The sequence below is a fragment of the Neltuma alba genome, unplaced genomic scaffold, assembly GCF_004799145.2.
Source record: "Neltuma alba isolate B1F8T4 unplaced genomic scaffold, ASM479914v2 tig00012255_pilon, whole genome shotgun sequence".
In the NCBI taxonomy this organism is placed as follows: domain Eukaryota; kingdom Viridiplantae; phylum Streptophyta; class Magnoliopsida; order Fabales; family Fabaceae; genus Neltuma; species Neltuma alba.
The window spans coordinates 39356-61519 of NW_021636781.1; the positions used below are offsets into that span (position 1 = coordinate 39356).

The 22164-nt window shown below is 34.5% G+C and overlaps 3 protein-coding genes across 3 annotated transcripts; 2 read left to right on the forward strand and 1 right to left on the reverse strand.

The window, feature by feature from the left end:
• Nucleotides 1–1128: 1128 nt before the first annotated feature.
• LOC114725574 (organ-specific protein S2-like) lies at nt 1129–3128 on the forward strand. The gene is made up of 2 exons (XM_028912104.1): nt 1129–1208; nt 2285–3128. The coding sequence occupies exons 1-2, from the start codon at nt 1164–1166 to the stop codon at nt 2972–2974; spliced, it is 735 nt and encodes a 244-aa protein (XP_028767937.1). The 5' UTR covers nt 1129–1163; the 3' UTR covers nt 2975–3128.
• A 2782-nt stretch (nt 3129–5910) lies between these two features.
• On the reverse strand, nt 5911–9832 carry LOC114725520 (ras-related protein RABG3f). The gene is made up of 7 exons (XM_028912042.1): nt 9634–9832; nt 8952–8978; nt 8704–8803; nt 7328–7474; nt 7142–7222; nt 6831–6976; nt 5911–6233 (listed from the first exon to the last, which is right to left on the reverse strand). Exons 1-7 carry the CDS (start codon nt 9684–9686, stop codon nt 6167–6169), a joined length of 621 nt encoding a protein of 206 aa, XP_028767875.1. The 5' UTR covers nt 9687–9832; the 3' UTR covers nt 5911–6166.
• Nucleotides 9833–12967: 3135 nt separating this feature from the next.
• On the forward strand, nt 12968–20790 carry LOC114725543 (coatomer subunit gamma). The gene is made up of 18 exons (XM_028912066.1): nt 12968–13178; nt 13704–13801; nt 13898–13948; nt 14095–14208; nt 14313–14513; nt 14597–14698; nt 15506–15613; nt 15693–15926; nt 17156–17406; nt 17511–17682; nt 17765–17920; nt 18027–18077; nt 18398–18550; nt 18621–18818; nt 18906–19037; nt 19120–19293; nt 19491–19730; nt 20252–20790. Exons 1-18 carry the CDS (start codon nt 13133–13135, stop codon nt 20444–20446), a joined length of 2676 nt encoding a protein of 891 aa, XP_028767899.1. The 5' UTR covers nt 12968–13132; the 3' UTR covers nt 20447–20790.
• Nucleotides 20791–22164: the final 1374 nt, after the last annotated feature.

Consider the following 22164-nt stretch of genomic DNA (forward strand, 5'->3'; position numbering starts at 1 on the left):
ATGACTCAAGAGTATCATCACGTTCAAGTTTTATTTTTTAGTTTTATTTCAAATTATTGCTTCTAGCTTCTAATATAACAACTAATTGAGTATTGAATTTGGTTCTTAATATAAGATGTTAATCAACTTTGTTTATGATATTTATTATTATTTTAAACTAATTTACTTAATTTAATTATAAACTTATTAATATTAGTGTTGTACAAGCGTATTTTAGAGGGATAACATCACATTTGTTATAATTAGCTTATTTATTTGATTTCTTTAATGTCTCCAAATTTGTTAGTTAACTTTTATATTAAGGATTGAAAATGGTACAATCAATAGGGATAGTTTTCATAGCAGGATATTTTAGAAAAATCACCGTATTTTTTTCACAGTGAACTAGTTTAATTTAGATAATTAAATTAATTATCTATATAGCACTTCGTTTAAAAGGGAAGGGAGCAATAATATTTTTATTTTTTTAAAGGCATAGAGATTCCATAACTATATATTACAGTCTCACCTAGCTAGAAGCAATGAAAAAATATTTTCCTAGGGTTAAGCCAACGTGCTACACTATAATAATTTCTGACCATCGAGTTCATTTTTATATCAACGTTCTCTTTGAGCTTTCAAATGAGAAATGACATATTAAGCGGAACATATAATGACCAATAATTGGTAATATGAAGAAGAAATTATGCTAGAAAAAAAAATAAAAACGAGGACTTGAATACATTTTAAAAGAAGCTGAAAGAGTGGTTAAAATTAAAAAAATACTTTATTGTTATTTACGTTAATCGACCTTGAGTTCCAATTACCTGCATTACATATGATTAAGAATCGAGTAGAGATCAGATCACTAAAACAACAAATCCTAGAAGATAATTTTAGGATTTATTTTACTTTGTAAGTCTTATCAATTCTAATCAATAATTCAACCAACTCATATCAATTGACTTGAAAAATTGCGCGGCACAAGTAATAAGAAAAATGTGACAGTATATTGCAGACCAACTTTATCAATTATATTATTGTCGATATTTTCCACTAATTTATACATAAAATATGCAAGCTAATAATTCATCAACACGCCTCGTTGCCCATAAATACAATGGAGCCGCACGACTTGAAGAGCCACAGAAAAAAGTTGCACACTCTCTTAAGTTTTTGAAAACATGAAAGCTTCAGCTTTTGCCTTCCTTCCTCTCTTCTTTTTCTTGGTATGTTTTCCTACTCTTCCTATGATCTTAATAACTCTTCTTTTAATTCATCCCCCTCTTTATATTTAATTAATGCAGTAATTTCAATTTACTTCATAATCATTTCACGTTAATTTTGTTATTACTATCTTATCAAAGCCCTGCTTAGTAAAGCCAGATCTCTCACACACACATATTGTTGTAATACTTCTTATGTAGAGCCAGATCACATAGACACATACTTTTATTTACGATAAAATAAATAATCACTCTTTTGTAGGATAAATTTATAACTTTACTAATTAAAATGCTTCTATATAATAATAAATTATATATTAGTTCATAAGTTAGGTAAATTAGTTTTGAAAAAAATCATACTAAATATGAAAGACAAAGTAAAATGAGGTCTTATATTTAAAATTAAATCAAACTCCTAATTAATTAGTTCCTATATTACGGACTTAAGGGAGTATTAATCAAATCTTCTTGGCATGTATTAATTAGATAATACTCATTTGGTCTTTAATAAGAACTACTTAACTGATTTGAGTAGATTAAGAATCGAAAACTAAATAAATTACTTAATTCTAACAAATGTGATCTCCTTAAAATATACATATGTAACATTTGACTATACATCAGATTATAAGTTAGATTGATTAGTTTAAAAAAATAGATATAAGAAATAAAATAGATTAAGATATCACATTTAGGAGTAAAACTAACTTCTTGTCTAGCTCCTACATTTAGGACAGGAGTTGCATCTTTTTTTTTTTTGGCCAACGACGGGAGTTGCATCTTATCATCTTCTTCAGTTCAACAGCTCAGATCTTAACTGGCACGAAAAAGCCTCAGATATTAACCCTTTTTTTTTTTTTGCTTGGGCCTAACTTCTTCTGATTACCACACAAATTTTAACCTAAACGCTTTTGTCTGCGGGGGCACATACTTATCTTGTTTGATTAACTTGTTTCTGAAACGCAAGTTTGGACTTCTATTTATACGATTTTGTAATATGTCACACACATATATCAGCCAATTTTTTGGATTAAATCATGTATGTTTATATGATAGTCCAACTCTTTGTTGTGGAGTAGTTGGCAGATCCAGCAGCTTCAAGAAAAGACGGTGGCGAATACTGGAGAATGGTGATGAAAGATGAGGCCATGCCTGAAGCAATACAAGGCCTTCTTCATCATAATCTTTCGGTCCAATCCCACGACCATGTTGAAGGATTGAATCACAAATGTGATGAAGCTGAGGCTCTTGAAGCCAAACACCCTGCTACTGCTACTCATCACAGCGACTTTGAGCCAAGGCCTAGTGTTACATCTTACAACAATGGCGATCTTAGCGCACAAGGAAAAGCATTCATCAAAGATTTTGAGCCCAGACCTAGTGTAACATCATACAACAACGGCAATCTTGGCGTCCATAAAAAAAAATTTAATGAAGATTTTGAGCCCAGACCTAGTATAACATCGTACAACAACGGCAATCTTGGTGCTCGTGAAAAAAGATTTACCAAAGATTTGAATCCCAGACCGAGCACAACATCATACAACAACGGCAATCTTGATGCCCAGGAGAATAGATTTACTGAAGACTTTGAGCCTAGGCCTAGCGTGACATCATACAACAATGGCAAACTTGATGCCCAAGAGAAAAATTTTATTGAAGATTTTGAGCCCAGACCTAGTATTACATCATACATCAATGATGATGTTGGCCATGAAGAGAAAAAACTTATCAAAGACCTGCCATCTTTGCTTGCAATGATGACGTGAAAAATGGCCTCGACCCTTGGTTGAATGTGTGTTGGTTTATGAAATCAGTGAATATTAAGAATAGTCCTCAAGCATGAAGGTTAAGGAGGCTGTATGTGTAACCTCATGGTTTGTCATGTTTTCTAGAAAGTGTTTGAAAAATGTGTCAGAATAAAATCATGAGTTATTATATATTAAATAAAGCTATTGAGTGTTATTCTGCAAGCTTCTATGTGTATTATTCTCTTTTTCTTCTTCTGCTCCTTATATGAATCTTACAATTTAGATCCATCGAGTGAAATTAAAACTAATCCCAGAGCGACTTTCTCATTGTTATCATTATTACTGTCTTTTTCTCGTCTTGTTTCTGCCATACTTTACATGATCCTTCTTTCATTCTCAATTTTTTTTGCTAAAACATAGGTATCCTCCTATTGGAGGTAATCCTATTCAAGACACTGTTGGGCACTAAATATGGACACCTCTCCTAACGGGAATTCGAACCTTGGTTCACCACGTTGTGGGAGACTAGCCCCTTCTACTAGACTCAACCCTATTGGTTTCTTTCATTCTCAATTAATAAAGGGAAAAAGATTTCTCTATTTACATATTATTGACACAATCAAGGTGCTTGGAAAAATGTTTTTGTTTCGGTAAATTGGCCCAAATCATATAATAATATAATTTGCAAGAACAATAACTATCTGTTAAAGTTCAGAGTAACTTCAAAAGAGGTTCAAAGATGGATCTTTCCTCTCTTATCATCATCTTTACAACTCTCACTGCCTTCTTTCATTGATGCTTCATCCATCCCAACTTGTTTTGGAAGCAAAATATGCTTAAATGATTGTTAATTATATTAATTTAATCTAATCTTGTTATAATCATCGTCTGCTAATTTTGCTGCTATATTTAATTAATGATACCTAAACACTGTGAATATCCCTTTACAGAATATACTTGCCTTATTTTTTAAACCCTTCCAAGTAAATTTTGACAGATCACAATTCGAAGAGGGTGAGTCTCAAAACTCTTGATTATCACTTAATTGAATGTTTCAAGTTAATTATCATAAAAATTTTATTTAAATTTGGTATTTAAAAAAAACAAAGATTTTATTTGATCTAGTGAAAAAAGAATAAAAATCGTACATAAAAATAAATATAAGCTGAAAGTTGTTTGAAAAATAACACAAACAAGTTTATATCATCAGAAAGCAACTTAAAGAGTTAAAATTGTTTGTAACTTTTGAAAAACACTTATATGATTTTTAATATAAGACTTATTTTATAATACAATTTACATTATAAAACGAGCTTCATATAAAGCAGTAGAGGACTGACTCAGATTAAATTTTGGCAAATGAATTTTGAGCATTGCAAACTGCTTTTAACCATTGAAATATTCTCGAGATGACTTTTGATTTTCCAAGCAACGTGTGTTAGTAATCGATTTGCATGTTGCACCAGATTAAAAAGCTACTCTATAGACACAGCATATATAAAATTTTTGTTAAAAACTTCCAAAAAATGGTCGGTAATACCAGCATATAAAAATTTTTGCTTAAAAACTCCCGAAAATGGTTGGTAATACGACAAACTTTTTGACCTCCGAATGCAAGACCAGCGAAGTGAAAAACTATATGCAGGTTAAAACAAAAGAAAAAATTATACTCCTCCGGTCCTTATTATAAGACCCAATTTGACTTTTTATTTGGTCCTAATTATAAGACCCAATCCATTTTCTCTCTTATATTTATGTATTTTTTTCCAAGATAATCCTTCTAATAATGATAGTTTTAGCCAATATACTTAATTAGCAAGGATATTTTAGGAATGACAACACTTATTTATTATAAATAACCAACTTAACTTACTTCCTTAATCTCCTCAAATAAGTCAATTGGGTCTTATAATTAGGATCGGAGTAGCATTTATTTTGCCAACTTGACGCTGAATAAACACTTGCCACTATCAATTAAATGCAATTAGCTAAAATAATTTTATCACGTTCTTTTTTTTATTTTAATCAAACAAATTATTAGCAGAGTTAGTGGAACATTAATGCACTGTTTAGGATTCTGTTGGATATTCAATGGAGATGCCTCTTTTTCAGAGAGAATTTTTTTTTTAAAACCTAGGTAGGCCCAACAATGTGGGCCACGTCAACCCATAAAGACAGGTCCAACTAACCGGGTTGAAACATCAGGCCGGGCATCCTGTTTGAACCATCTGGTTCTGCTCCAACAAATTTAGCACCACTGATTTCCCAAAATCTTTGCAAGCCGATCAAATATAGTCATGCATGTTTTATGAATGCCTAACATAAAATTAACAAGTACTGGGTCGAAGACACATTTTAGCAACTTTCTGTCAACTTTAACAACTCCCTAACCTATGCTTGACTTTATTGTAAAACTTTTTGATACAATCGAGGATTTGATGACTTTGAAAACCCTAATTCTATATAAACCATAAAGGAAAAGGGCATCCTTTTCAGACCACAAGTAGTTACATCTTCAGTTTGGCAAAACGAATAATTCAATGTCAAGGTAAATCCATTCTCCAATTGCAACCGAAAAGGGCAGGGAAAAAAAAAAGAGAAGAGAGAAAATACCTCCATCTAAATATACAAAATCCATCTCCATGTAAATATTTTCTTTTCTTCTGTTTTTTAAGAAAAGTAGGACCCTCTCTGTAAGCGAGCAGAATGTGCCATTTTCAATTTATAAAGTTCACTGGTGTGTGTAGAAATATACATATTTTAAGAATGCAGATATTTGTATAATTTAATTTCAGATGAATGTTTCCGTCCTTCTTATTATTGTTATTCAATGAAACCATTATTCCATCCCATGGGTTGAGGAAAACAAAAAGGCCACTATAATTGCTCAGAAGTTCCTTCTGCAAGCAGTGGGGAATTAATTAAAAAAAAAAACCTGGCAGCATTCGAATATATTTTAAAAACTTAGCAGAACAAGTGACTTCAGAATTATCTCATAGCTTTTATTTGACAATATTCGAATACCAAAGACAGCATGAACAAGCTCATCTAACGGGAACGTAAAGAAGACAAGCACCCAACGAATACCACTAGAGAATTTAAACTTTAAGCAGACACTAGTGTACAATGAAGCCTCATGGCCAGCAATGGCTGAACAGACCAGTTTCAAGTAATGTACTTTATTTTTATGGTCAAGAAAAAGCAATATGTTTAGCACTCACATCCTGTCGAACGCTGCTGAGTGTTGGTTGCAACATCAATTGTGTCTGGCAGATATCTTCAGCAACCACAAATTACAGAGAAAAAAATGATAAAGAGACATCAGTATCATAGTAAAATATTTCTATCTCCTCTGGCCAAAAAAAATAAATAAATAAATAACTATAATCGTTCATTGCACATCAAAATATCAAATAATGCTAAGATGTTCCAACCAATAAGCAGACTTGGAGACATACACCAATAAGCACTGGCTGATTATGATTAAGAGATGCTACCAGCCTAACCCATTCAACATAATTTTCTTACTACTGCTGATGGTGTTTAGGATGCATTAGTTATTGCATTAATAATGCTATCTAGTAGATACTATTAACTTGCAGCTAATAATGGTTGTTCGCTTGTTCTCACAGCATTTTGTTTCCTTGACTATGATGTAGCCCTGTGGCTTTCATTTTTAACCATAAAATCATACATCAATCATGAATTTATCTTTTGATTCCAAGAGACAACTGAATATAATAAAGTCAAACATCAATAAGACCAAAGCATGCTACCCAACATAACACCATTATAATATCAGAGCAAGGGCGACATCATTGTATGCTTGTACCTCAAAGCATGTCCAAATACTAGTGCATGTTTAGCAACTTACATTTCTTCCTCTTCACCATTTTTCAAGGCATCCTTCGCTATGCATTGGAATGCTTCTTCTACATTAATGCCTTCCTTGGCTGATGTCTCGAAATACGGGATATTTCCTTTTGATGCACACCAAGCTCGAGCTTTCTTCTCTGAAACCTGCATGCAAGAACTTCTTAGCATTGTTCATCTATTTAGCAATAGACATAAGCTTTGCATCTGCATAAATGAGTCCGTTGTGTATGTCAGGGGGGTTTTTTTTTTTTTGGGGGGGGGGGGTTTTGTGTGTTAGGGAAGGAAAACAAAGTCAAGAAAAGCACATACCACTCTATTGTTTCCTCCTTCCACATCTATCTTGTTTCCTATAACAACAAATGGGAAATTCTCAGGATCCGAGGGGCTTGCCTGCCAAGGTGATCCCAGATCTTCCAAGTTACAACATCACTAAAACATTGATTTATAACTAATAAAAAAACTGAGAAATCTGTCTACATAGATGAAAGCAGACACCTGAATCAGAAATTCCTCTCTCCAGTTGTTGAGGTTTTCAAACGATTTCATTGAATTTACATCATATACAAGAACACAGCAATCAGCACCACGATAAAAAGCAACTCCTAGGCTTTGGAATCTTTCCTGACCAGCTGTATCCCAAATCTGAAAAATTAAGAATATCAACACAAGAAAAGATAAACTGACTTAGCGGTCCAAATATCATTTCTACAACAAACAGAAGCTAACACCATATACAGATGTACCCCACTAATAGTGATTTACAGAGATTCTTACAGGCTAAATCACACCCTTTCACCAAAAAGATTCCATTGCTTCTCTTTAGACAGCAGGTTAAAGATTCAGACCTAATTAACAGGATAGTTACCATTACAGAATATACTTCTGTCCTATTAAATTAATCTCTGTAGTCCCTATCCATGATGCTCAACATAAAAACCAGGGCAAGCCAACATAATTTTTCTCTCATAAATATCATTACATCCTGGTTAAAATCAGCACTGCTAGAAGCGCTTAGCAGGGTTGCAGAATGTTCAAGACCTAATATCAACATAAGAAATAGACAGGGGAGCAAACAATCGCCTAGAAGTAAGAAAATAATCATCTTTAGCATACAGGTCATGCAAAACCCCATCCTATTTTAAGAAACAGCAACGAACTGATAGGCATGAAGACATTTCAGGCATCGAACAATGGAACAAAGACTAAAAAGCTCAAACACAGAGACAACTGCACTTGGTGCGGTAAGTTTGATAGACATAGGCACTGTGGAAAATTAACCACATCAAATCTTAGCATTCGTCATCACAAGAAACTAGTCTCACATATTCTTTCTACTTGTTTCCGCCTTTATATCTTTTTTTTTTTTTTTGGGGGGGGGGGGGGGGGGGTTGTCTAATTCTTTGGTTAAAAGAGGTCCACGACCAACGTCGCCTTGCCCTGATTGCTAACCTTATTTACATATCTATACTACAAAATGGGAACACACTGACTATAGCTGTTCTAGAAGCATGCAAATAATAATCAGCCACTAACAACATTAATTAATATAAACATAAAATGATCAATTATTTACATGCATAGCTGTATCGACTAATAACACCCCACATTAACAAGTTCGATCCCACTGATAGTCTTATAATAAATTGGTATATAACGATAATACAGCACATAAGACGGAGGCCTCTATTTATTATAAAGAAGACAAGAGTTCAACAGGATCTCTACCAATTGCAATAATCTACTCCCTGGTTTGTGGTTTTTACCACCCTCCCTACTAAGCCCAATATAAACCACCTTATGGCTCAAGCATGCAGTCACCTTCAAGCATTACAAAATCAATGTAACCATAAAACAGAGTTATACTCACAAACCTGTAAGGTGAAAAGCCTATCTTCAAACTGCACTTCTTTGGTTAAAAAGTCTGCACCAATGGTTGCCTTGTACTGATTACTAAACTTCTTATTTACATATCTGTATTACATATGTTAAGGATATACACTAAATAAAGATGTTCACACTTTAGAGTAAGATAGCATTGCACAGAGTAGTGCGAAATAGAGAGCTTAAATGTGTAAAGTAAAAATGTTTCAACTTTCAGCTCCAGAGCACCAAAGGATACTGATTCATCAAAGATGTCTTCCCCACTCTGCAAAGCACAAAATAAATTGTGTCAAAAACAAAAGTAAAATCTTTTTATTTTCGTAAAGCATCATCAACTTCACATGAATGCAAGATATCCGATTAGGCTTGAGTTATCGCAGCTCTCTTTATTCTATTACAAACAAAACAACATACACAGACCAGTCCAATATCAAGTTTAACGTATTAAAGAGGGAAAAAAATAGAAAAAAGAAGAAGAAAGAATCATCTCTCGTCACGTTTTGGAAAAGCAAATCTCAAATTCGTATGTCCAGTGAGTAATAAGCTCGCCATTCGGAATGACTAAAATATAGAAATAGAGAATTGCATCCGAAATTGCAATATAACTCAACTCTTCCTGTCCCACACCCTCCAATGTCTAGATATATAGTTATTCGCAGCAGGAACTCAAACGATTTTTAAAGAAAACCAAAAAAAAAAAAAATTCCACTAGACCTAAATCAACGGAAAAATCAGAAGAAACAGATCAAATTCTTTGGCTGGATTAGTTATAGTGCTGCTAAAGTGAGGAAAACAACAAACCCGAAGAACCCACCAACCCTTGCAACAGAGAAACCCTAGGATCGAAAAGCAAAGCAGCACAGAAGGAACAATCAGATGTGCATAATTGCATGAAAATAGAAACAGAGAGGGAGGCGGACCCGCTATCACCGAGAATGATGACCTTCAAGAGGGTTCTTCTTCGAGAAGGCATCGTGGATCGAAGAGGGCGTGATTATTGGTCAAAGCGGATTCAGACTTCAGAGAGTCGCAATTACTGTGTGTGACGCCTTCCTCTTCCCAAACTGCTTCGATCTTTCCAGTCTTCTCTCTCTAATCAAATCCTGGACCGACCTGGTCTGATCTGTCACTCTGCATCTAAATTCCAAATTCTCCCTATTATTAATTGTTATTTTTTTTGTTTGCCAAACTATTAATTGATAATATTAATATGCTTTATTATGATTATTATTAGTACTACCTCCGTTCCTTAATACAAAACCTTATTTGATTTTTATTTTAATCATAAATATAAGATCTTAATCTATTTTATCTCTCATATTATGTGTTTTTTGTCAAGGTAATCCTTTTAATAAAGGTAATTTTAACCAATACACTTAATTACTAAGGATATTTTAAGAAAAACAATACTTCTGTATTATAAATAACTAATTTAACTTATTTTTTTAATTTTTTTAAATTAATCAACTAGCTTTTTATAATTAGGATATCAGGTAGTATTAAGCTCAATTATTATATATTACTTTCGGTAACATTAATAAATATTTTGACCTTATATACTTATGTCTGGTAATATTTTCGTTGACAGGTGTAACTCAAGCGTCCATGACCAACAACATCTGTTCATCACCAATAATCCAGTAGACCAATACCATGCAATTATGCTGCTGGCCAACAAAAAAAATGCAATTATGCATTAGATTTATTCCTCCTTTACTAAAATTTAATCTAATATTAATTCAGGTAAACAAAAAAAAACGAGAGAGAATCCCATTAAATCCATCCCAAATATCTATATCTAAATTCAGGCCTATATTTTTAATAAATTTTTAATTAGGATATGAGACCTAATTAGAAATTTTCAAATCTTGTTAAATGACAAAAATGCTCATCTTAAATTAAAAATAAAAATTGATTATTTTATCTCTTAAATGGTTCGTCATCTCTTATTATTGATATTTAGACAAAAAAAAACATATAAATAATTTACCAATGTTTGAAATTTTGTATATATAACTAAAACCTTCAAAGTATTTTAATAAAACTTTTTTGGGTAAGATTTAATAAAACATTTTAAGTTATAATACAAATGCTTTTTAAATAAATATTTTTTGTTTTTAGGTTGCAAATATTTTTTCAAGATTTTAAAATATTTAATTACAAGAAATATTTAATATTAAGTTGCTATAATTTATGTTTCCTTTGAATTCAACATTACTAATAAATAAAACTAATATAGATCATAAGAACTGAAAATAAAAAATATTTACTAACATGCTACTTATATTTCTAATTTAACATTCTTTATTTTAATTCTTTTAATAGTTTTAGTTATATATACAAATTTTAAATACTGTAAAATTAATTTATATATTTTTTGTCTTAAAAGATAATCATAAAAGATGAGAGATCACTTAAGAGGGTAGAATAATTATTATTATTTAATTAAAGAGGGACATTCTGATTATTTAACAACATTCAGAAATCTTTTATTAAGCCTCACAATCTGATTAAAAATTTATAAAAAGTTTAAGTCTAAATTTGAATTTAGATATTTGGACTAGATTTATTTGAGATTCTTCCGAAAAAAACTAATCTTAATTAATTTTTTTCCACAAATAGTACGGAGGAATGCAGGGTTTTTTTGGGCATTCAACTAAAAATTTAAAAACAATGATATAAAAGTCGTTCGGTTCCTGCGCTTAAAAAAAAACAAACCTGAAACGTATCGCTAAAATAATTGGCCCGTGGCTACCAGGATGCAAGCTTCTCCCCTAAATCTTTTCAACGCGTGTAAATGGATGAATGGCCTAAATTTCTTCATGCCCAGGTTCATGATCTTGTCAATGAATGATGGTGGTCGCTCTCCTTTTTTGGGCCTTTCTTATAAAATGATACATCCAGCACGTGTATTTTTTTGGATTGACATTTTTATCATGTTGCCTTTCTGATTAATTTTATTATAACTTGAAAAACATATGTGACAAAATTAATTTTAAATAACTGTTCATATCAATAATTTCATTTTTCAGGCGGAGACTCCGAAGACCCTGCAATTTCCAGCAAGCAGCGACAAAACGTTGAGTGTTTTAATTTTCTCATAACAACCCAACGCATATTGAAAATTGAGCAGTATAGACGAAAAACCATTTCTGCTTAGTTATAAAATTCTTGCTGTGACAAATTATTCACCGCCACATAAAAAAGGTGCAAATGTTTTCATCAAGAACAACTTTGAAGCCAAAGTATATTTGTCCACCTAACTGAATTAGGTTCTGAACAGAAAAATTTAAATGAATTAGGTTCCGAAGATTTACCAGTACTAGGTTTAGATAGTACTTACAAAGGTATTTATAAATTATTTATTAACAAAGTTTTTACATAAATATCGAGATTCAAACTCATAATTTTGTAAGTTATCAATGAAATTAGTTTTTTTGTGAGAGGTGACCCGGGGTTGCTTTTCACAAACTCAAGACGGCATCATCCGTGGCCCAAAAAAAAAAAGACATGATGAATAAAAAACTTGGACTGGATTAGCCAGCTACCCAAGCAACGGCTTTATTGGGCTAACATATGACTCCAGCTAACATGGCCCAAAGACAAGGCCCAGATCACATAACCCGAGAAGCCTCAAATGTTTTGATTCTGTGCCCCGCCCGTGTGCCGGGGGGAGCGCCTTTAATTTAGATTGACTTATGCATAATTAAATATTTTTACTTTCTATCTATTCTTATACATGATGGAAAAAGTTTTTTTTTTTTTTATACCAGCATGCAATTGAAAAAGATTGCACGAACTAGAAAAATTGTTTTAAGTGGTTGACAGTTTTATAGAAACGAGAAGATCGATAGAATCTGAAAAAATTTAAAAAAAAAATCCATCCAAAATGCAATTCAACAAAAGTATTTTTATTTTGAGAAATAATTTTTTTGTAATATTAAAAGAGTGTGTCAACACATACTCACGTTTTACCTTGCTTTTACCAAACATCCAGGTGATGACTAATTTTAAAAGACGGACTGTCCTAAAAATTATCACTCTTATTTATTTCTCTTAAAAATGATTTTTTTTTTGGAACAATTCTCTTAAAAAATGATTTGAATCATTAATTTTGAATAATCAAAAATTAAAACACGCCCCATAACCATTGCCCCCAACCAAAACTACTGCGAATTTGAACGGTAGTATAAATTACAAATTACAAATGATAAAATAAACCGCACCGCACCTGATCTTGCCCATCCTGTGCTCCGAGCCCTCTTTGTGCGTTTAGAGAGGCCATTTCCCCCTTCGTTCACCTCCCATACTCCTGATTTCTCAACTTCACTCTGTGCTCGCAAAGGCACCTATCGAGAGAGACAAAGATCCAGCGAGACTTTGTAGCGACCAGATCTCAGAGATTCACCTGCTCCGGAGATGGCGCAGCCGCTCGTGAAGAAGGACGACGACCGGGACGATGAAGGTGCTTCCTCCGTCATGTTCTCTCTGACTCCGCATTGTTCATCAATGAACAACCGCTATTTGTTCCCACTATTCATAATTCGATCTGTCTTCTATGCTTTTTGTATTTAAAATTCGCTGCTTTAGGTTGCCCCAACTGGATCACTCTTCTCGCTTCTAGATCTATGTTTATTTTGCATTTTAGAATTATGAATGTAGCAGGTTCGTGTAGATCATTATACTTGTATTGTTATATTAGTGTTGAACTTAGGCTTGCCTTGTCACCTCATGTTTGATCTGATCAGGTTAAGGTGCATGGAAATCCGGATTGATCTTAATACGTAATTCCCAATGTAGATAATTGGATTTTCGTATCTGCTTAATTTAATAAGTTTATGGCGGCAAGTTGTTTCCTTTGATCTTATAGCTTCTTTATAAACATGTGGTCTTACCCGGGTGATGTTTCTATCCTACTGGCGTTACATTTCATGATGCTGATATAGCATGATGCTCGTTAATATTAATTGGGTTTTTGCTTGTCTAACAGCTGAGTATTCTCCTTTTCTGGGAATTGAGAAGGGTGCTGTTCTTCAGGAAGCCAGGGTTTTCAATGACCCACAGCTTGATGCTAGGAGATGTTCACAGGTTTGATTTTGAATCGTTGAATCATCTTTTCCCATCTTGTTCCTACCACGTTTCAGGTATTTATTTTGGAAATATGTATGATTATCTTCTTTCCAGGTTATCACAAAACTTTTATATCTACTGAATCAAGGAGAGACATTTACCAAGGTCAGGAGTTTATTCCCAGTGGTTTTAATTTTTCATTTTTCGTAAGATCCACGCCTATTTGCATATTGCATTTGGATTATTGTACTATAGTAACTATAGTAATTATTCATCCTCTTTGGATGATTTGTTCTTGGTTCATGTTATAGATCGAAGCCACAGAAGTTTTCTTCGCTGTGACTAAGCTTTTCCAGTCTAGAGATATTGGGTTGAGGAGGATGGTCTACCTGATGATAAAGGAGCTTTCTCCCTCAGCAGATGAGGTTACATGTTTTTCTGCATTCAATTCAACATTGCTAGTCAGACTCGCTTGAACAGTCTGTTTGTCATGTTTGCTGACTGATCCTCTACTCATATATTTTTCCAGGTTATAATTGTGACAAGCTCTCTCATGAAGGACATGAATAGCAAGACTGATATGTACAGGGCAAATGCTATTCGTGTACTTTGTCGTATCACAGATGGAACCCTCCTTGCTCAAATTGAGAGATATTTGAAACAAGCAATCGTAGATAAGAATCCAGTTGTTGCAAGTGCGGCCCTTGTTAGTGGCATTCATCTACTCCAGGTATTGTTAATTTTCTCTCGTAGATTCTTTGCATTTGATTGTTCATGTATGCTGCTTGTTTATTTTATGTAACCCCTTTTCAGACAAATCCTGAGATTGTGAAAAGGTGGAGCAATGAGGTTCAAGAAGCTGTTCAATCAAGAGCAGCTCTTGTGCAGTTCCATGCACTTGCTTTGCTACATCAGGTGAGCTGCATTATTAGTTTTTTTAGTGCAGAGTTCTGGTGCTGTAAATTAACTAATGCTGTTGATTAAAACTTCTTATCACTTTAGATCATTTACTGAAATAATGTTTGGTTTTCAACTTCTTGATCTAGGAATTTAAGAGGACTGCATGAACTACAACTTTTTAGCTATAAGTTATTATAGTTTCTAATCCTCAACAATGAATGTTCAGGATAAGCTGATTATTTCGTTTTAGATCTTCTACCAGAAAAACATGCTTTAAATGATTTGACTTTTGTATTTGCTTCTTTTATTTCCTGTCGGTGTTATGGTATTATGCCTTCTTTCAACTGGTGTAGAGTTTTGGTGTACTCTAACCTTACACCTGGCTTAAAAGTAATTTATGAGTGACTCGCATAAAGTATTTGCTACATGTTCTTTTTTTTTTTTTTGCCACTGGTGAAAACTCAAGATGCTTTCAACCTATTGTGGTAAATAAGCTGACTGTGTCTGTTAGACTCGTCTAGTCTCTTGTAACCCTCTTTGTTATATTAAAAAAGAAAAAGCTGACTCTGTCTGAATTGATTATATATAACTATGAATGGGGGCACAATCTGCCTCTTTCTTCTCTTTTAGCAGATTCATATTTCATTAATCTTCTTGAATAAGTGTTGAGCAGGACCGTGATGTTAATTCTTTTGATTACTTCTATTCCTCTCAAGCTCTCTTGTAAAATTTCCATTTTCAGGTGCCGACTTTTGTCATCATGTAGAATACACAATTAGATTCTGGAAAGTGCTAATATGCATGATGATCTTAATGTTGCAGATAAGGCAGAATGATCGCCTAGCTGTAAACAAGTTGGTTACCAGCTTGACAAGGGGAACTGTTCGCTCACCTTTGGCCCAATGCCTTTTGATCCGTTACACCAGTCAGGTATGTTTTCCTCTTGTACATACATTATTGGTGGGATGATTTTTATTTGAATCATATTCATCGAGCATCATATTTGCAGGTTATTCGTGAGTCCAGCAATAATACACAAACAGGGGACCGTCCATTTTATGATTATCTTGAGAGCTGCCTTCGCCACAAATCAGAGATGGTGATTTTTGAAGCAGCCAGAGCAATTACTGAGCTCAATGGTGTAACAAATCGGGAATTAACTCCAGCAATTACTGTTCTTCAGCTCTTCTTGAGTTCTTCTAAGCCAGTCTTGAGATTTGCTGCTGTCCGCACTTTGAATAAGGTCAAGCTTTTGCAGAAATACTTAAATTTTGATATAAGTTTTATCATAGGCCCTTTAGACTGGAAAGTGTATATGGCAGGCCCCAAATAGTCAGTGAGTGTATGCTAATAAGTCAACTGTGAAAGACAGCCTAGGGGCTTCAAACGAGAAAAATAGGAAGGGAACAAACTATAAGTAACTGTCTTTTTACTATTGCAAGTTGAATTATCAACATAAATTAACTACTCGGATAGTCAAACCTTGACATTATTAATCAAAGCAATAAAGTGAGTTGATGACAAATCTTTAAGAAACCAATCAGGCAAGGTTGTAAAAAATTGGAGAAAATAAAGGGAGAAAAAAGAAATAAATGCTGGTAAGATACAGAACCGGGGGGGACAAAAAGTAGTTTTTTAACATTTGAAAAATCAATGAAGCTTGTACTGGGAAGCTTTGCTTGGAAGAGGGGAGAAATTAAAATGGTTGAAATATGTGAGACAGAATGGACCTTATGACATTAGAAGTTTAGGGCTTTGAATGGGATGGCAAAAATACCAGAAAAGTTGTATTTAGTACTGGGAGAAAGGAATTTAACTGAGGGAAACACATCGCTCCTTTTCCATTCAAGGTGCTCAACTAGGTCCCGAGGCAAGCTCCTGCCCTGGAATATCAAGGATTTAGGAATCCTATCTATTATTTCACTGTAGCACGTTGGAAGATGATGATGACCTAAGCACACATGGGAAACTACCCATAAAATCCATCTTGTTAGGAGAAAGAACCATAGAACTTAAAAATACGCAAGAATAACATGTGGCTACCTTCTGTGAGACTATAATGGCACCACTCTTGAAGAGCTGATTTTGGCAGCTGCACTACGCAGTGCTCAGTTGGGTTATTAGCTGCGCTATGTAGCAGTCAAACTTGCTTCTTTATCGGCTAGAGTAAGCAAGCACAGGGAACCTACCCTTGACAGCCTCCTTGCAGGGGAAAGAACAATGTCACTTAAATACCACAAGAATTGCTTGTGCTTACTCATCAATGGACTTATTTAGAAGACCTCAGTACCTTTTGACTTTGTTGGTTGAAATTTTTACTTTCTATGATTCTGGGGAAATTGATGGAACTTTTTAAAATCATATGCTGTCGTTAAACGATTATCTAATGTAGTCAATCTGACAATATTTATTGGGTTAAACCTCAACCATCATTGTTGTTTTAATTGTGAAGTATTGATTTCGATTTGGCAGGTGGCAATGACGCATCCCATGGCTGTGACTAACTGCAACATTGATATGGAAAGTTTAATCTCTGACCAAAACAGAAGCATTGCCACACTTGCAATAACTACATTGTTGAAGACAGGAAATGAATCCAGTGTGGACCGTCTTATGAAGCAGATTACAAATTTTATGTCAGATATTGCTGATGAGTTCAAAATTGTGGTTGTTGATGCCATAAGATCATTGTGTTTAAAGTTTCCCTTGAAATATCGATCTCTGTGAGTATTATGTGTTTCTTTTCCTAAGTTTTGCATCTTCTGTTGATCAATTATTCTAAATAAATGATCCCAATTAAATGTTGGTATTCTTTTATCATTCTCAGAATGAACTTCTTGAGTAACATTCTTCGGGAAGAAGGCGGCTTTGAGTACAAGAAGGCAATTGTAGATTCAATTGTGATTCTCATAAGAGATATCCCAGATGCAAAGGAGAGTGGGTTGCTTCATCTTTGTGAGTTCATTGAAGATTGCGAATTCACCTATTTGTCTACACAGGTTCATTTTGGTTCATCCCTGTTCTTTGATGGTTCATAGTTTAGGTGATCTACTCCGTTCATTTTTTTCTCTTCTTCATTAGATACTGCACTTCCTCGGAGTTGAAGGACCGAAAACATCTGACCCCAGCAAATATATACGTTACATATATAATAGAGTACATCTTGAGAATGCAACTGTCAGGGCCAGCGCTGTCAGCACTTTGGCGAAGTTTGGTGCCGCAGTTGAGTCATTAAAGGTATCATTCACTTCTTTTTATCAATTTTGTCGTTTATTATGATTTGCTCTTAGATTTTTTTACTTGTTTCTAACTTAATTTGAGATGTCATACTTCACTTTTTCAGCCACGGATATTTGTTCTGCTGAGGCGATGTCTTTTTGATAGTGATGATGAGGTAATTATATGTGTCATCTTCTGATGCATCTCTGTAGTTATGTTGTTTATAACATGCATGCAATTGTTTGGGCTTTGGAACTTCTTACTGTTTTCTAATTGTCGCTTTTACATCTGACAATAATAATATCATCTGAAATCTCAATGCCTTTCATTGTATGTGCAGTTATTCATGTGTGTAAGAAAATGACTACATTGTTTGTTGAAATTACGATTTCATCTTGCTCTTTTATCGTGCCTTTTGCTACTGTGGATTCATGTCTGTGTGGGCATGTTATATATCTTTTGATTTATATGTTGGTAGTTCGGCTTCCATTGCAGGTTCGTGATAGGGCAACACTTTATCTTAATACACTTGGAGGAGGTGGTACAGGAGATGGTACAGTTTTTGAGACTGATAAAGACGTCAAGGACTTCCTCTTTGGTTATTTTGATATCCCCCTTGTGAATCTGGAGAATAGTTTGAAAAATTATGTAAGACCCCTCTATTTCTTGCTATTTGTTTATCAAGGCCATCCCCTTACATGTATAATATAAATTCCAGGAGCCTTCGGGAGAACCTTTTGACATCAACTCCGTTCCTAGGGAGGTTAAGTCTCAGCCACTTGCAGAGAAAAAAGCACCAGGCAAAAAGCCAGCTGGTTTGGGTGCTCCTCCAAGTGGTCCTCCATCGACTGCAGATGCATATGAAAGGCTGCTGGCCTCCATTCCTGAGTTTGCAAGCTTTGGGAAGCTCTTCAAGGTTTTTTACTTGATTTTTCTTTCACAATCTTATTTTCTGTTTCTTCATCTCTTTCTAAATATATTATAATGTTCTACTTCTCAACAGTCCTCGCCACCTGTGGAACTTACTGAAGCTGAAACAGAATATGCAGTCAATGTTGTTAAGCACATTTTTGATCGGCATGTTGTGTTCCAGTACAACTGCACAAACACTATACCAGAGCAATTGCTGGAAGATGTAATGACTGATCTAAACACTGTTAACTTCATAATACAATTTTACCCTAAGTTCTGTATATAATGCCTTGGCCCTTTTCCAGGTTACTGTAATTGTAGATGCCTCAGACGCTGAGGAATTTTCTGAGGTTTTCTCCAAGCCTCTCAGATCTCTTCCTTATGACTCACCGGGGCAGACATTTGTGGCTTTTGAGAAGCCGGAAGGATTGCCTACAGTTGGAAAATTTTCCAACATTCTGAAGTTCATCGTTAAAGAGGTTCTTACCTTTATTTTTGTAAAGCTTTTTGGTTAGGCTTTTGTCCCAAGTGTCCTACTTTATATTTATGCTTTGGGTTGTCAATTTTCAATTAAGAGAATCCAGACTTGTTTATCTTAAGTAGGGACTGCACGAAGAGAAAAGCAATTTTTCTCTAAATATGTGCCATGCTTATCTAGTGGGTTGATGTTCATCAGGTTGACCCATCCACTGGTGAGGCAGAAGATGACGGTGTGGAGGATGAATACCAGCTGGAGGACTTGGATGTTGTTGCTGCCGATTACATGTTGAAAGTGGGAGTGTCTAATTTTAGAAATGCATGGGAAAACATGGATCCTGATGCTGAGCGAGTGGATGAATATGGGCTTGGCGCAAGAGAGAGTTTGGCTGAAGCTGTAAATACTGTCATCAATCTTCTTGGCATGCAGCCCTGTGAGGTGAGATGATTATTTCAATTGGTATTTTGGTGATGTTTATGTTTATGACGCTTCTATTAGACTGGGTTGAAAAAGTATACCATATAGTTCTCCCCATGTTTCTGGAATGTCAAAGGTTCTTCCTGTTAGGTGCTGCTGAGAGACCAATGTTGTGTTAATTGTGTATGAAGTTAGACAGGCAGATTTTAGAAATCGAATGTTGAAAAGCATAGACCAAAACTTGGCCATGTCATAGTATCACTGACTTACAAATACAAATGCGGTTGATGCATATAGAGATGTAATGATCTTTAGCTCCCTCGAAGGAATGGGAAGTTGGACATTGACGCTGCCTAATAAATCCAGTAGCAACGAAGTTCATGTATTGAAGTAGCTGCCTTTTAGACGGCATGCCTCTCTTGGCACCCGTGTGCGAGCATACAACTCACAGAAATGGAGCCTTTTCCCCCCAGTATATGATTATCATTTGGAATTTTGGATAGTGAAGTGATTTTCTCATTATTTTTGTTCGCTATCTGCAGGGCACAGAGACCGTCCCACCCAATGCGAGGTCACACACGTGTCTATTGTCTGGTGTATTTATAGGGAATGTAAAGGTGCTTGTGCGCTTGTCCTTTGGACTTGATGGTCCAAAGGATGTTGCGATGAAACTGGCAGTTAGATCGGAAGACGAATCTATCAGTGATGCCATTCATGAGATTGTGGCGAGCGGCTAGTTCATCCTACAGAGATGATTCTTTTTGTTCTGGTTAGTGAATGCTACTGGTGTTAAACAGTCCCCTAGATAGGCTTGTGTAAAGAATTGCAATATAGTACCCACCTGTGCCCAATATGGAGTTCTCTGTCCATCGCTGCATGCTTGTTAGATGAGCTATGATAACTGCAAGTAACAGGTTCGGCTTATTGAAGTGACTTGCACCCTCATGATTATACTTCATTGTTTGCCTTGTAGCCAATGTATTATGAATTTTTGAGGCTTTGAGTAGATTTCTGTGTCCTCAATTAATTGAATATTTGTCAATTGCCAATTTAATTTGGAACATTCATCTCATTTTGTTCACTCACATTGGCCCCAAACTCAGCAAGTGACACTAGAAGTCTATTTTTCGACCGAGTTGACAAATAAACATCCTGCGCTTGTCACTTTCATTGGCGAGACAGGAGTCCAGCGACGGGGATTAATCATATTTTATTAGTTGGTTCCACCTTTCCAGTGAACTATTACATTATTAGTAAATTATTTTATTTATTGGTTTCACCAAAAAAATAAATAAATTATTTTTCACCTCACTTAGGGTGTGCTTGGATGAAACCAAACCGTGGTTTGGAAAAGTAATTCTGGAGAATAGATTCTGGAAAGAATAGATTTTATGAAAAAGTGATTTTGAGAAGTGAGAGTGTTTGGATAGTTATTATCAGAAGCACTTTTTATATATACAAATTACCAAAAAAAAGACATAAGTTAATATGATAATTATAGAAAAAATAGATTTTATGATATATTTTAATTTGAAGGAATAAAATTGTTAATAATATATTTTTTATTAACATAATTAATAATACATAAGATAATATAATTAATAAATAATTAATATGTATATATATTTATAAAATATAAGATTAAATATGTTTATAAAAAATATGTTTATAAAAAAAATAACAAGATACATATCCTATAGGTTCTCACACTCTCCTTTTTTTCTCCAAAAACAAAAAAATTTTGTTTTTTCAAAACCATGGTTTTGATCCCAAAACCACGGTTTGTGCAAATTGGGTGGGTGTTTGGGTGACTTATCACCCAAACCATGGTTTGGGATGTCACCCAAACGGTGCCTTAATCATCAAGCCAATAGCCAATAGGTGCCAAAAGTCTCTCGTTTTTTGTCAGTGCGGCTTAAACTTTTGAAATGCCAAATCCAAATCCCTTAAAGACGTTTAAGTACTCGCTCGAGTTTATTTGTTTGAAAAGCAAACTGTTTTTACTTCAACTTGAATGAGTGATGACAACCACACGAACAAATTTGATTTTCCATAGCCAAGGTTAGGCTGGAACCTTAAGTGATTACTGTAATGAAAAACATGGGTTTCACAGTGACGCCATGAGCAAAGAGCTCCACTGGTTCAAAAGATAAAAGCCTTTGTCTTCTCATTCGAGTCCGCTTCGTCTTTAAATCAAAAAAAGTGCAACATAAGTGGCCCCAACAGGGTAAGTCAAAGCTCACTTGTAGTATCTATGCCTTCCAAATTCCCACATCTGCAAGGAAGAGATTAAAACGAAACTCGGACTTGCTTGCACTAACAATCAGAGGCTGCAAGTCACCAAGAGAAGTCGTTTATCAGCACTCAGCTTATGCTGACAGGCAGACAAACACCACATTGCGACCTTTCTTAATAGGAAAGGTAGCTGATATTAAAGAAGACCTCTAACTTGGCA